The 14,032-nt window shown below is 37.4% G+C and overlaps 1 protein-coding gene across 2 annotated transcripts in view; it reads right to left on the reverse strand.

Moving 5' to 3' along the window:
* The window catches only part of SEMA3A (semaphorin 3A), a 169,330-nt gene that overhangs the window by 92,543 nt on the left and 62,755 nt on the right, over positions 1–14,032 (reverse strand). For both annotated transcript variants that reach the window (XM_074168230.1, XM_074168229.1), the window contains one exon: positions 7,402–7,521. In XM_074168230.1, the coding sequence (XP_074024331.1) occupies positions 7,402–7,521 (120 nt within the window). The remainder of the gene's footprint in view (positions 1–7,401; positions 7,522–14,032) is intronic.

Genomic DNA, 14,032 nt, shown 5'->3' on the forward strand with positions numbered 1-14,032 from the left:
TTCTTTAAAACATATGTATAAAGTAATATTAAACTAATATAGTTCTGGAGTTGATTTTTTTTCCCCACTAAAGAATAAAATGGGAGGTCTGCCATAGCAATTTGGATATATTTATCAAGTCCTAAACAAAAGTTAGTTGCTGAATAGCTGAACTGATCAGACTTGAATAATAATAGGGGTTTCATTAGTGGTTTCTGCTGTGAAACAAACGGCCCTTGCGGTTGTAAATTCCATGTCTTTGTTCTGCTTCTCATCATATCTTATACCTCTCCTTTGTATGACTTAGTAAAAAACCGTGCTTCCATTTTGCCTAAACCATTTAAGTCTGTAGACTGAGGAATAAAGCTGAAGAAATAAAATAGTCAACCACACTGTTTTGACTTGTGATAGTTTAAAACTTGATTTCATTTCCTGCATGTAAATGTTGAACTTGTAAATCTCAGAGTGAACCTCAGACATAATTACTGACTTTCTGTCACTTTAGACATAAATAGATTCCAAATTGCTTAGGTGTAATTATGAAATATGCAAGGGCAGGACTGAATGCATTAAATGACAGCTGAAAACCTATGATGTTCACATTTCCTGACAATGATTAAAGCATGACCTCTTTTCTAAATTCTTTTCCCCAAAAAATGATATTTCTACTGCATTTGAATTTTAAGACACTGAGCCAGATCCTTGGCATGCATATGATTTGAAATAGTCCTATTCTTACAAACATACCAACCTCACATTGGTAAATGGAGAGCAAATGGATCAGTTAGTTGTCAAATACCCAGCTGTCATAAAGGCACATCCTTCTTAATTGAATATGTCAGGATAATGAACACTAGCTGCAAATGTAAAGTATTATACTTTTAATTGTGTGGTTTACATCAAGAGTTTAGCAGGCATTATCCTTTGTATTAGGAAATTGATTCTTATCTTGTTAAAACGAAATACTTGGAAAACCACCTCTTTCAAAAGTTTTTTCTTCAGTATCTCACTTTGCTGAGGACAAAGTATCCATAGCAGCTGTGTGGACTTTCCCAACAGTGGGGAATAGGAAAGACTGTCAGCCACTGCTGTCGTGTGATATTCAGTTGAGAGAAGTTTACCTCGTGAATTAAACTATTCTAACAGCTTATATATTCACATACAGCCTAATAGTCCTACTTGGAAAGATCTACTCTGGAAATAAATTTTTATTGGAATTATATCTTTGTTGGAGATGACAGGATGAAGTTCTGAAAAATCTGAGTTTTCCTGGTTTAAATTCTCTTTTAGCAAACAAGCGTTCAAAATACTGCTGAAGTCAAAGGAGATCTGCAGTGTATTCAAAGACAGGCCTCCATAAATAATAGCATTTAACCATGAACCTAATTCATACTTGTTTACAAAGGGGTTTATGGAGTTTTTCCAAAAGTCTTTTAAGTGGGAATCAAGTTACCTTTTTGTGGTGACCTTCTACTTCTGTAACTTTATCACAAGTTAATACCAAATAGCAAGAGGTGCCATTTGGGACCTAGCACTTGGCCTATAAGAAATACATGTTTCTGCATGACGGTGCTTAAAACTGTGCAGAGCTTCCAACAATACATTCTGGTTTCCTTACAGAAATATTTGTCAGACCTTACCAGAACAAATGACTCGTTTAGTTTGCAAGAAAGGACTGTCATGTTCTCCTCTGTCCCTTCCCTGTACTCCTCTTGTATATATTGTCTTTCGGTCATTGGAAAGTTCCCACAGCATATCCCTTCCCAACCAATGACATAGTGAATTATGGCTTGGGAAGAGAATTATATGCTATATGTAGCTACATATAGCTGAATATATAAAACTATATACTTCCAAAATGCTAGGAAGGTTATAGCTATGCCAAGATTTATTCTATTTAACAAATGGAGGTAATTTGTACATGTGTGAAAAGTCTGATTTTAGGCAAAGAGTTTTCACACAGGGTAGCCTGAGGGACTGGAAGTTGATGTCATATGGAGCAGCAGAAGTGATAGTTTGCAGACGCAACAGCCTCCAGAGGAATCAAGCTCCTTTATTTTGTGATTTTGGTCACTGACCCTATGAGATGTCTGGACAGACGTGTGCAGTTGACACTGACTATCCAGTTACCGGTCATCCTCAACAGACAAGAACATCAGTACAACAAAAAGGTCCAGTACTGGGATTTCACAATATAGCAGAAATCATTATCTTACTTTTTTTTTTTTCTATGAAACAGGGTGAATTATATCAGCCTTTAAACATCTAAGAGATGGTTTCTTTTTTCCCATGGCAAAACTACCCAGGAGATTGAAAGAAGTTCTCTAAAAGGTACTTACACTGTACGTAAGCTAGAGATCTCACTCTTCAGTTTTGTTTTCATATACTATAGTAATAGGATATTGAGTGGTTTGAAAGGTTAAAGCATCTCTAAACTAAAGTAGGCTGTTACAGTCTGTAAACTAGATCTTCCTTTACTGGCATTTCTTTGTGATGCTTAGATGCTTAGAACTCGTATGTCACAAATAATAGTTCTATCACACAGCTGTTATATCACAAATGAGAATAATCCTTTAACAGTATCCTTTTCCTTCATATTTTTCTATATATTTCATAATCATATAAATGCAATATAAAGATATAGTTACTTAGATGGAAAGCAAATTAGCATGAGGCGATTCTTAACTTAAAAAATGATTTGCTCAAATATTTCACTTAAAAACCACAGGTCAGAATCTTAATTGATGTAAACTGACACAGCTCTGCTGTCTTCAATGAAGTTAGGCCAATTTATGCCACATCTGCTACTACTGAAGTCAATGTTTCACCCTGAATTTTATATTAGATAATGAAACACAACATGTTTTCTACCAGCAGTAGCACTGGTCCTTCAAGTAATGTGTTCCTTCAAAGTCATTCTCTTAGGAAAAAAAATGTTCTTCCATTACAATATATATATATATATATAAAATATATACAGACATATAGACAGACAGACAAAAAAGACATAAATGCATAAATGTATCAGAACAGCATGTCCATTACTTAGAAAATGCACTCTGGACCTCTTCTAATGTGAAGTACAGAAGGGATAAGAAAAAAGTGGAAAGTATAATTCAGCAAAATTTTATGAGTTGAACCAAAGATTTTTAAAATGCAGAGAGTCCGGAAAAAGCAAATATGTTACAGGTGGTAGCGTTATATAACTTCATATGCAATAACTTAATGTTTTATGTACATCATAAATCTGAACTAAATTTAGAGCTTATTTATTGATTAAGAATGAGAAATAACCTGCAAGTAAAGTGATCCCAGATCTTTTAAGTTCATCCAGTTAAAAATGAGTTTTAATCTGTTGGACAATGACAAGAAATTTGGAATTAGGAGACAATAAAAGAAGCTGGGTTAGTTCTTCAGACAGCATCTATTGATTTACATCTGTTGAAGAAACCCTAATGTATTCCTGCTGAGGATCTGGCAAACAATTTTGTACAGCTCTTGTAATGCCTGTCTGAGCCTTAAAAAAAGGGTTCTATAGGGCATTCTCTATACCTCCACCTGTATGTAAGGGTTAAGTAAATGGAAAATCCTGTTCTTTCCTAAACAGGACTGTTCCCTGCTGGTTCACACAAACTACCCCAAAGGGAGCCCTGGGGAAAGGGAGCAAGGCTCCTTCCCCCTGCTCAGGCATACACAGGCAGGTGCATTCTGCATCCTGTTGTGATTTTCTAGTGGGTTTAATGCACCTCTGTGTCTCCCTACAGTTGGATTTGTTCCTTTCAAGCACAGATTTGACTTGCGTAATTTTGCAACTGTTACGTACAACATTCCTACACAACCAATCCTGTTTCCTCAGAAGTCAGTGGGAGCAGAACATAGCTTTACTAATTACTTTCTTATTTTATCTGGTAATCGGTTTCTTGCATTATATTGCGTTATGTGGAGAGAATGCCACATGTTGCTTATCCCTGGATCCCTGAAGTTGGTGTAGGTGTCTGTGTTAGGTCATCTCACCTAAACTTAGGCACGTACAATATAGACATATTGTACATAGACATATAGGCATATGAGCCAGTTTGTCCCATTCAGTGAAAAACACAAATATAGCCTCTCCAATGGATGATTCTCTCTAAATATGTTCTTTCCTGCTTACTCATGGCTTACGTGCTTAAAGTCTATTCAAACATTAACTTTATTCTTCTCTCTTAAATACTGTGGTTATTCACTTACACATCTGGAATGAATTTAAACAAAGATTAGTCTGCTTTACTCCTTAGACTGCGGTGTAATTCACAACATATTAGGTTGTATACATTTGTGTAGATCGTTTTTAATCAGATGCACAGCATGCTGTTCATATCCTTTTACCTTTTTATTATTATTTCTGATACTGTACTTCATCAAACCCAATTAGACCTGCCTAGTTTCATCACTAGAAATGGTTTTCTTCAAGTATGGAATGGAGTTGCGATACACTGCTTCATATCGAAGAGATACTCAACAGATATAACAATTCATATTGCCATTACTTTATGACTGTAATTTATTTCCTCTACCCAATCATAAAAATAGTACCATATTCCAGCCTCCTGCAGCCTGCTCCAACTGCTTCCAGTGTCTCCTCTATCACTTGCCACTCTTTTCTTTAAATTTCGCTTCTCTGTTCTCTTCGGTTTGGCACACATGAATTTCCTCTCCTCCATCAGACTCAGGCAGGTGGGTTATATTCAGAGCTCACATAAACAAGCAATCTTATTAGAGGGCAGGTACCTTCCCTGACTATTCCCCTAATCAGTTCACATTTACCTCTCTAAGTGCTTGAAAAATAAATAAGCAGATGGTGAAGTCAATTAATTTTCCAGAAGTGTCGTGGCAGAAAATGAATCTTCAGGAAATGTTTTCAATGGCAATTTTTTAACTCAAAATCAACCACTCATCTTCACTTATACTTTTTCCCTTTTTTAGTATGCTAGGGAGGTATAAACTATACAGGATACAGAAGCAATGGCCCCTTGACACGTCCAGTGCTGCTGACAACGTAACATGACTACACGACAACGTAAACCATCTGGCTCCCCCCAGACGCAGTGTGCAGGGGTGCAGAGGTTAATATTGTATCCCCACCCCCCCGTCTTTGGTGTCTCTAATAGCTGCTGCCACTCAAGCACCCTCCTCTTCCCCAGCTCCAGGAGACACACATTTGAAATTCCTGGCTAGGTGGTAGAGGAAAGGAAGGAACAGGCTCCAGCTGAGAGACAGAGACAGACCAGATTATTTTTCATTGCAATTCTAATACATTTATTCATCCGGTTTTCACCTTTGCAAAGGACAGGAGCCAGGCTGACTGTCAGATTTGTCAAAGCCTGAGAAGAGGTGGGTGCTGCCTTCTGCCTGCCCCAATTTCTGTGCACAGGCAGACCTGGGCTGAGAAGGCAGTGACCCCTGCTGTATGACTGTCCGGAGGACACAAACACTTGTGCCACGGGAAGGGCAGGTGAAGATGATTTCTCTCATAGCTAAAATATGAAGAGGAAATTCAAAGCTAACAGTGGCTGAGGTAGTTCAGATAAACATACTCCTGACTTCCCTGCTTTGAGACGATGAAATCAAGGGTCAAGAGAATGATTCAGGCACACATGGACTAAGACACTTACTGCATGAATGACAAAAAATGCAACAATTTAGATTTTGTTGATAGTTAAAGACTGCTAAAAAGAAGCTAAAACAAACATCCTCTTTCAGCTCCAGGGCCAAACACATCATTGACTCAAGTGTCTCAAAATCCAGAATGTTAACCCAAGGTTGGATCTGTCCTCTCATCTCTGATCATTCTTTCTATAAATCCTTGATAAGGTTTGTGTTAGTTTTATGGTACAATCATAAAACAGCCAAATGTAAAAGTAAATGACCTCATACCAGCTATCTCTCTGCAGATAGATTCACTTGGCAGATAGCCAAGAATTGATTGACACACATCTTACGGAACTAGAGTTAATTAATATGTCTACCAATTCCCAAATGGATCTCAGGAAGCAGAGAATCTGTTTAATGCAGTAAGCAATGACATACTGTGTGTGGTCAAAAGACAATCACTAATTGCCAAGAATGCATTCTGGAATAAAGCATTAAAGAATATGAAAAAAAAAATCCTTCTACTTTGCAGCTCCTTTATCCCTTCAAAACCTTATGCTTAAAACATTTTAAAGACTCATGTTTCGAATATCAAAAGACATTTTTATAGGCAAAAATGATTCCCAGACTATAAAGCAACGCTCAAAAGGTCTGTTAATTTATCTACAAGAAGAAATTCTGATTTTTAAATACCCGAGTCCTCATTCATTTAACAATGATGTCTTTATTGTCAGGGAAATCTGCAAACCTGAATTGCAAAACCATAAGGTAACTTGAAAGAGCTGTTCTTCAGAAATCACAGAAGCTACGAGTAATACAACTATGGATTCACCAGTAAAACATAGCCATAAATTAAGTAAGCGACTGAAAACACATCAAGAGCCTAGTTGCTAAACTGAAACAGTCCATGGAGCAGTACTCAGGTAAGCCAGACTGGAAACAAGGTAAAGTGGACTAATTTATATTACATACTCATCTTAACAGGAAAATAAAAGATTGGCTTTTTCTGGAGAGAAAAAGGATTGAAATGGAGCACAGAGACATTCTAGTAAAATCTTCAGCCTGGAAAACCAGCACAGTCCCATTGCTTTCTGTGAGTGATACTGGTTTTCACCACGGAAGACCATGCTCATCTGTTTAGTTACGATGATCACTGACAAAACAGTACAAGAGCTACTGCAAGATTTCTGCTACACTAAGCAAAAATCAGCAACCTGATTAAAAAAAAAAAAAAAAAAAAGGAGGGGAAAGAGAGAGGAAAAGTGATTTATTTTTCTCTAAAAAGTAAGGAACCGAACCCTAGGTCACATATGAAAAACTGTCAGTGTTAGAGGACAAATCTGAGAAGTGGGATTTATGAATGTGTGACATGATTTTAATTCCCAGCTGGGAGAAAGCTGCCATGGTGTCAGACTGTACTGACTAGTAGGAGACTAAAGGACGGTTGGCCCCAAAAAAACCACACAGCCTGAACTACCCCTCTTACGGCTGGTATTTGTCCTGACCAAAAAAAGTGAGTGCTTTTAACTTCATGAACCAGGCAGAATGTACTGCTTCATATTTATTTAAGCCCTTGGGGGAAAAGATGCTCTATAGAGGAGAAAAGTACAGATTCTGCTGTGATTTATCAATCAGCACGTCAGCACCTGATTCAGGAGCAGGTCCTACCAGATCCACTCACCCAGCCACAGAAACTAGTGAGAGTGCGTTTTGGCAGGAAGATATCGTGGCGAAACACCAATAAAGATTAAAAAGAGGCAAAAAGAAAAATATTGTTTTAAGATAGTTTACCTCAGGATGGCTTCCAACTTCAATATAGGTGCAGACTGGATGAAAAGCCCCTGTTCCGCAAGCGTACAAGTGGGTTTGGTTGTAAGCCTTAAGCACCTTGATGAAATTAGCACATTCTCTCTGCAAAGAAAAGAGAGGAAAAAAACCAAAGTTTTTTTTGTATCCACAAAGTTAATTCAGTGATTAAGACTAATGGGAGCTCTTCTCAGTTAAGGATGTGTGGCTGAATGAGCAGATTTTAAAAGTGTGACCATTTCATGCTGTTTATAAGCTTGTTTATTGCTAAGCATTTAATAACTAGCCTGATTTAGGCTCTCATTTAAATATCTTTGGTTGTCATTTTATAAAGCATCCGCGCCTGAAGAAAAGATTACACAAAAAAAAAAAATCCTAATTTTTGTTTCAGACATGCTTCATCTTTGTAATTTATGCTATTCCCACGTTTGTAAGACAAAACCCATTTATAGAAATGTGTCAGAATGAAATAATGAAGAAAAATGGACCAACTGTTTGCTTGTATTCAATTAAGTAACAATTAGAAGAAAGATGGGCCAGATGGAAGGAGTCGATGAAAAACAAATCGTTAATACAACATTTCTAACAATAATATGAATTCTGCCTCACCCCCATTGTCCGTGTTTAGGGTCCAGTTTTACAAAGACGAATACGCATGCTAAACTTTAAAGCAATTATTGACAGCCCCTAGAATATAAGCTTTGCAAGACTTGGACTTTACATTTTCTACCTAAGTAAATTATCCACCATAAGTAATTCTAGTTCTCAGCAATTAAAAACCTAATAGCAACACTAACAGTCCCTAGTACAAACATTGTTTGTTATCTGTTAACAAAAATGTCATTATTAATGCCTAACATCATTAAAATGGAAATGTCTAACCTGACAGTCAAAATGTTGCTTTTTTTTTCTGTTTATTTAGTATTGTTACTTCCATCAAGTCTAATAATGAAAAGAAATATGTCAATGCCTGTGAATAAGTCTACCAAGAATTGCAAATAATGGATTTCAAATAGGAGAAAAATAAGAACATTGAAATAAAATTACTATTTCCAGCAAAGGTTGTGTTTAAAACAAAGGAAACTTTTTTATGCATATTTGGTGACTTTTTTGGTGCAGCATGCAGCTGTACCTCTCCAGGTGGACCAGGGCCCATGGAAAAACCACCTGAGTTACCATCCCCACAGAAATCTCATTGACTGGCATTATCCGTCTCTGTAACCTGCTTGCTAATTAAACCAGATACTCTCAAACACAAAATAATGGCTCTGCCAGGAAAATGCATGTGCAATTTGAGGCATGCCTTAGGCCACCACAGGGAAAAATAATGAACTTACACAGATAAAATACCGATTCCCTGCCTTACACAAAGGACTGTACTGAAACGACATTGCTCTTCCAATGTTATTGTTTATTTCCACAACAGATAACGGCAATGTATTAAAAAGAGCACCCAGAGAAAAGCATACAGAATTTCACTACATCCTTGGCTTACTGTTGATAACTTAAGTTATCTTTCCAACTGAGATGGAAGAGAAAACATAGAGATAGTTAAGGTAATCCAACAGGAAATTGAAAGAAATAGAGATGGATGTTACCAGGGGTCCCTCTTAATTCTTTCCATTCTGACCTTTCTTAATGAAAACACACACAATTTCTGGTGCATATGTATTCTTCCTCCCACACATGCATAAACACGAATATACATTTATTATATGTATATGTATCCACAGACTGCTTTCCACTGTCACAGTGGTAGAGTACTAAGAAAATACCTGGTATAAATCACTAAAATTACAATGTATGTTTTCATAGTGTTTTTAATGCTGTTGTCCTTTTTTCTTTTTAATAAAAGAAATATCGAATAAACATGAAAGTATGTTAATAATTCAATGCCTGCAAGAATAAAAATGGGCAATACTGCAAATTCATATAACATTAAAATGAACAAAATTGAAATAGATCCTTTCTTAAACTCTCATATTCTGTTTCAGATGGAGCATCTGACTTTGAGTATACATATTTTAAAACTGACCAATGATTTGTGCATTATTAAATAATTCAGAATTATCTCAGTTAGAGATGTATCTGTCCAAATTAAATCACAGCACTGTTTCAGTAGGCCTGGTCTGGTTCGATGTACCATGATTTTTAAAATATTTGTGGTCTACTACTATGGTTTGTTAAAGTTTTTAAAAACTGCCTGCCTGAAGAACATGAAATGCTAGAGGCCAGTGGACACGTACCTTTGCAAAAGGCTGTGAGTACATGGGCTGGACCCACAGTCAGTATGAATCAAACCAGATTGTTCTGATTTCAGAGGAGCTATTCTAATTTACAGCAACACGCCACCTGTGACTATAGGCACTCGCTAAATACTGTTCAGCTGCTTATCTATAATATACAGCAAGAAGGTATTAGATAGCTAATACTTTAAAGGTGGGACGGAAAACCCTACTTAGTTTAGGGGCAGAGCCCTCTTTGATTTCCATGGATGGAAATTAAGAAAAATTCTATCATCAGCTTCACTGAATTATTCCAGATTAGCCTGGGGGGGGGGGGGGGGGGAGGAATTAACTCTATCACAACCATATTTGAGCTTCTAGTTCAGGATTGATAATAGCCTAACTTCATTAATATCAGTAAAGTTACTCCGGATTTATAATATATATTTCCAAAAGCAGATCTGGTTTATTCATCCCATCTTTTAAGCTCTCCTTAATTCCTTGTACAATATGTTTTTTACCATAGAAGTCTAAGAAATACACAACCTAGTTAAACAATGGGGAAAGCAAATACCTACAGCAATAAACCTTTGACTATGACAAATAAATTTATATAACATTTAAAGTTCCCAGTCCAGTTCAGACTGCTCTTATAGCTTCCCTGTGTTTTATAGCTGCATAAAGGAACCATTAAGGTCTATTCAGTAAATTCTCATACACCTCCCTAACAGATTAGGTTTCTTTATATATTTTACATGATTGTAAAAAAATAAATAAAGAGGTGTATTAAACCACAATAAATGACATCAAAGTAAAGTTACAGTTCTGATTTAAGCCCTTGTCAACTCAGGAAGTTCGAAGTGAAGTTCCTGCCCTGCCTGGAGGACGGTGCTATTCTCCCTGGAACAATAGCAACAGGCGCATTGATTTCAATTGCAGGGTAATCAGATTCCCTCCTTTGTCTCATTGTGCTTATGTACAGCTGCACAGGTAGAGCAGAAATGTTGTGTGGAAATGCAGTGTGGAAACATTGTACCTTTGCATTTGGTATTTCGAACTTAGCAAGAGTCTGCTTTGTGATGGTGAATATTAGGTTTTCTTAGTTTATGTGGCTCTGAGAATAAAAAGATTCCCATAAACCTGTAACAACTTTAACAGCTTTGGCTGATTTGCTCAGACTCCAAATCTCAGCACACGTGTGCCGAAGAAGATACTCTCATCAGGAAATGTGTGTGTGCGTCAAGGCGACTTGGGTCCTCTGCGACATGAGACTTGGGTGATGGACACCCATTTTCAGCCTCTGCTTCCCCATTCCTGCCCTCACTGCAAGGCTCCTACAATGGTACCTCCAGTTGTGAAACCTGGCAGACGGCTCTGCCAGTCCCCACACTGGTGGCTACGTCAACTTGACTACAAAGCAACTCCCCAGCCCCCTTGGCTGAAGGCCTGGAATTACTTGAGTGTCTCCAACTGGGCTTGTCCCACTTGGCAGCAGCGTCTCCCCTTGCCAGAGCCCCGGGCCAGAGCTATATTGTTAGCGCAAAGGTCTGTGCCAGCAGAACCATGCATTTCACTACATGATCTCAGAGTGTAAGGCACTGGAAAGGAGACAAAGACAACAAAAGAAATGTAGTATCTCAGTAAAATACGGCAGACGGGAGAAAATATACACCGGAAGATGAGGAAGTAACCCAGAGCCAGAAGCTGTAAGGAATAAATTGTCAGGGAATTTAAACACTGTGTCTGCATGCAAGTTCAGCCTCCCAGTACCTTTGTATGCATTTTCAATTTCCCCAGAAAAGGGATGTTGTTTAAAGGAAACATATTCTGGGCATAACCATACCCTTTGAATATTGTTCTTCATCAAGTAAAACAGCTGAAGGAAGAAAATTAGACTTTTAAAAATTATTTTCCAGGTGGAAATCAGGTTGGTTTTTTTCATATGTGAAAGCAGAGTGGTGTGGGTGTTTAAAATACTTTTAGCCTAATAATGTGAATGAAAATGAATGCAAGGTTTGCAAAGTTCTCTGTAGGCAGGAAAGTATTACTTGGATGGGTTATGAAAATAAATCTTAAAGAGAAGCACTGGAATCACTATAGTGAATCATTATAAATTATTCCACTTAATAATCCTGTTTATTATAATGGGCAGTTTAATATTGGGAAACTTTTCTCGCCTATATAAAGCTAAACACTGGTTTATGCCCTAAAGCTTGAGTTTATATATACAAACATACAGCAGAAAGCATAAATGATTGCATATGGTACAGAATGATTGAGGTAGATATTAAAAGAGAAAATTTGGTATGTCAAGTGGGAGTTACTGCAGTCCTCAAAACTCCCATTCATTTATCTTGCCTACCCCTGGAGAGGATTAAACTTCATCTATATTTCAATAAATGGTATAAGGTTTCCCCAAGAGCTGCAGGTTCTGCCTTTGGCCTTGCAAAGACATACCTCAATCTTAAAATCCAAGCAACTAAGCCCCTACATCATGTCCGAGATCTTTCAGCAGAGCCTGCAAGGTCATCTTCTCTCTGTCCTGAGGGAACTTTAGATGGCTACTTTTTGATGTTTTTACAGTGTAACTGCTGGATATGCTTCCGCAAACAGTCTTGTGACGGCATGATTGTCAATATCCTCCAAAGAATGGCCAAAGAAATAGCTCATGCCTTGTCTGGCTCTGCCATGTGCAGTGGCTGAAGCATTCACCCCAAACATGGGGCACAATCCAGTTTGTTTCTCTGCTTGAAGGAATATGGACTATATTCCTTCAACATGGTTGGACTCGATGATCCCAAGGGTCTCTTCCAACCTGGATGATTCTATGATTCTATGATATTGCTCCCCAAAGCCCAAGCAGACACAACCGGCTTTCCTGGGGCTAGTATGGCACATAAGGGTACAAGGACATCCAACTGAAGCCATTCTGGCTTGTGTACAGGAGTTAAAGCTTCATTTGACCACCTGGAAGGAACATCCAGAAGTTTACTGGGCATTCCTGAGTGGGAAAAAGGTTTTAACTTCAGGTACATTACAGCTGTCTTACACTTCCTTTAGACTTGACTGAAGATGTTATGGGGTTCAGATCCTCAGCTCCATGTTGTTTACTGAAATGAACATGGCTAAAACCATTTGCATCATCCTGTGGTACCGCAGCCAAAGCACCAACTCCACTGCAAATTCTGCCATACTAAACTCCTACTTGTAGAACAAGTTGAGAAATTATTAGACTGTCACTTATATTCAGAGTGTGAATTGAAGTCAAATAGGTCCAGCGTGTCTGGACAGAGATCTTAACTCCAAATTTCAATTCCAGATATTATATACTATGTATAAGGGCAGAGGGCCTGTCTTGAAGCGAAGCTAAAGCGTTAATTAAATTTTCCAGAAAGGCACCCACTATATGAAGATCAATATGTCTAATTTACTAACCAAACATACACATTTATTTTTTAAGAGTTTTCTAATATTTATATATCAAATTGACAGAAAGGCTTATGCAGAGAGAGATTAGACTGAAAAAATAAATTACAAAGAAAATGTCTGCGACCAAAAGCATAGGACCCAAATGCAGAAAGATTGAAAAACAAACACTACAGACATGTAACACTGATTAGGCTGTGTTATGCAGACTTTTCCCGGACAGTTACAAAAATAAAGTCCATCCATCTGTCAAAACATCTGCTCTGCATATGAAAATTAAAACAGAATTTAGGTGGTTTTTATGAGTTTCCAATAATTATCTCTCTTCCAGAAGCCTGGAACTTACATCCTTCGATCTGGATTACTGATGCAGCAAAGAGTTTTTAATGACATCTTTTTAAGTGGAAGTTAAAGGGTAAGTAAGTCCCTGTGACCAAGTAACATCCAGATATTTCTCCTTATTTTAAGAAAGCTGTTTGATTCTTTTTAACCAGCATTGAAGTCTATACTACTTCTCAGATATTACAGCAAATGCAAATGGCCAGATTATGCAGGGCAATAAGTAGAAATCCAAACAATCCATTAGTGTATCATTAGCTTCAACAGTTTTCTGCAGATTTAATCCAGATAAGGATCAAACCCTGTAATACATTCTCTCTTTATTTCAGCCTTCCCACATAGCCAAGTGATTAAAATATCAGAAGGTTTTGTCTAAACTGGATGGACAAGGGGATTTAAAGCTATCATCTAACAGCTGGACAAACAAAATAAATACCTGTTTTGTCTTTCAAATCAAAATGGATGGACAGTTTCCATATAAAGTCCCATGCGTGAGTTTAATTAACATGTTTACTTTTTTTTTTTCCTTCTTCTATCCAATTAGTTGAATTCTCAAGTGGCAAGGTCAGGGATATCCATGGAGAATAAGTAATCCCCGATAGTACTGTTGTCATTCAAATTTATCC

This window comes from Numenius arquata, chromosome 2, assembly GCF_964106895.1.
Source record: "Numenius arquata chromosome 2, bNumArq3.hap1.1, whole genome shotgun sequence".
NCBI classification, from domain to species: Eukaryota; Metazoa; Chordata; class Aves; order Charadriiformes; family Scolopacidae; genus Numenius; species Numenius arquata.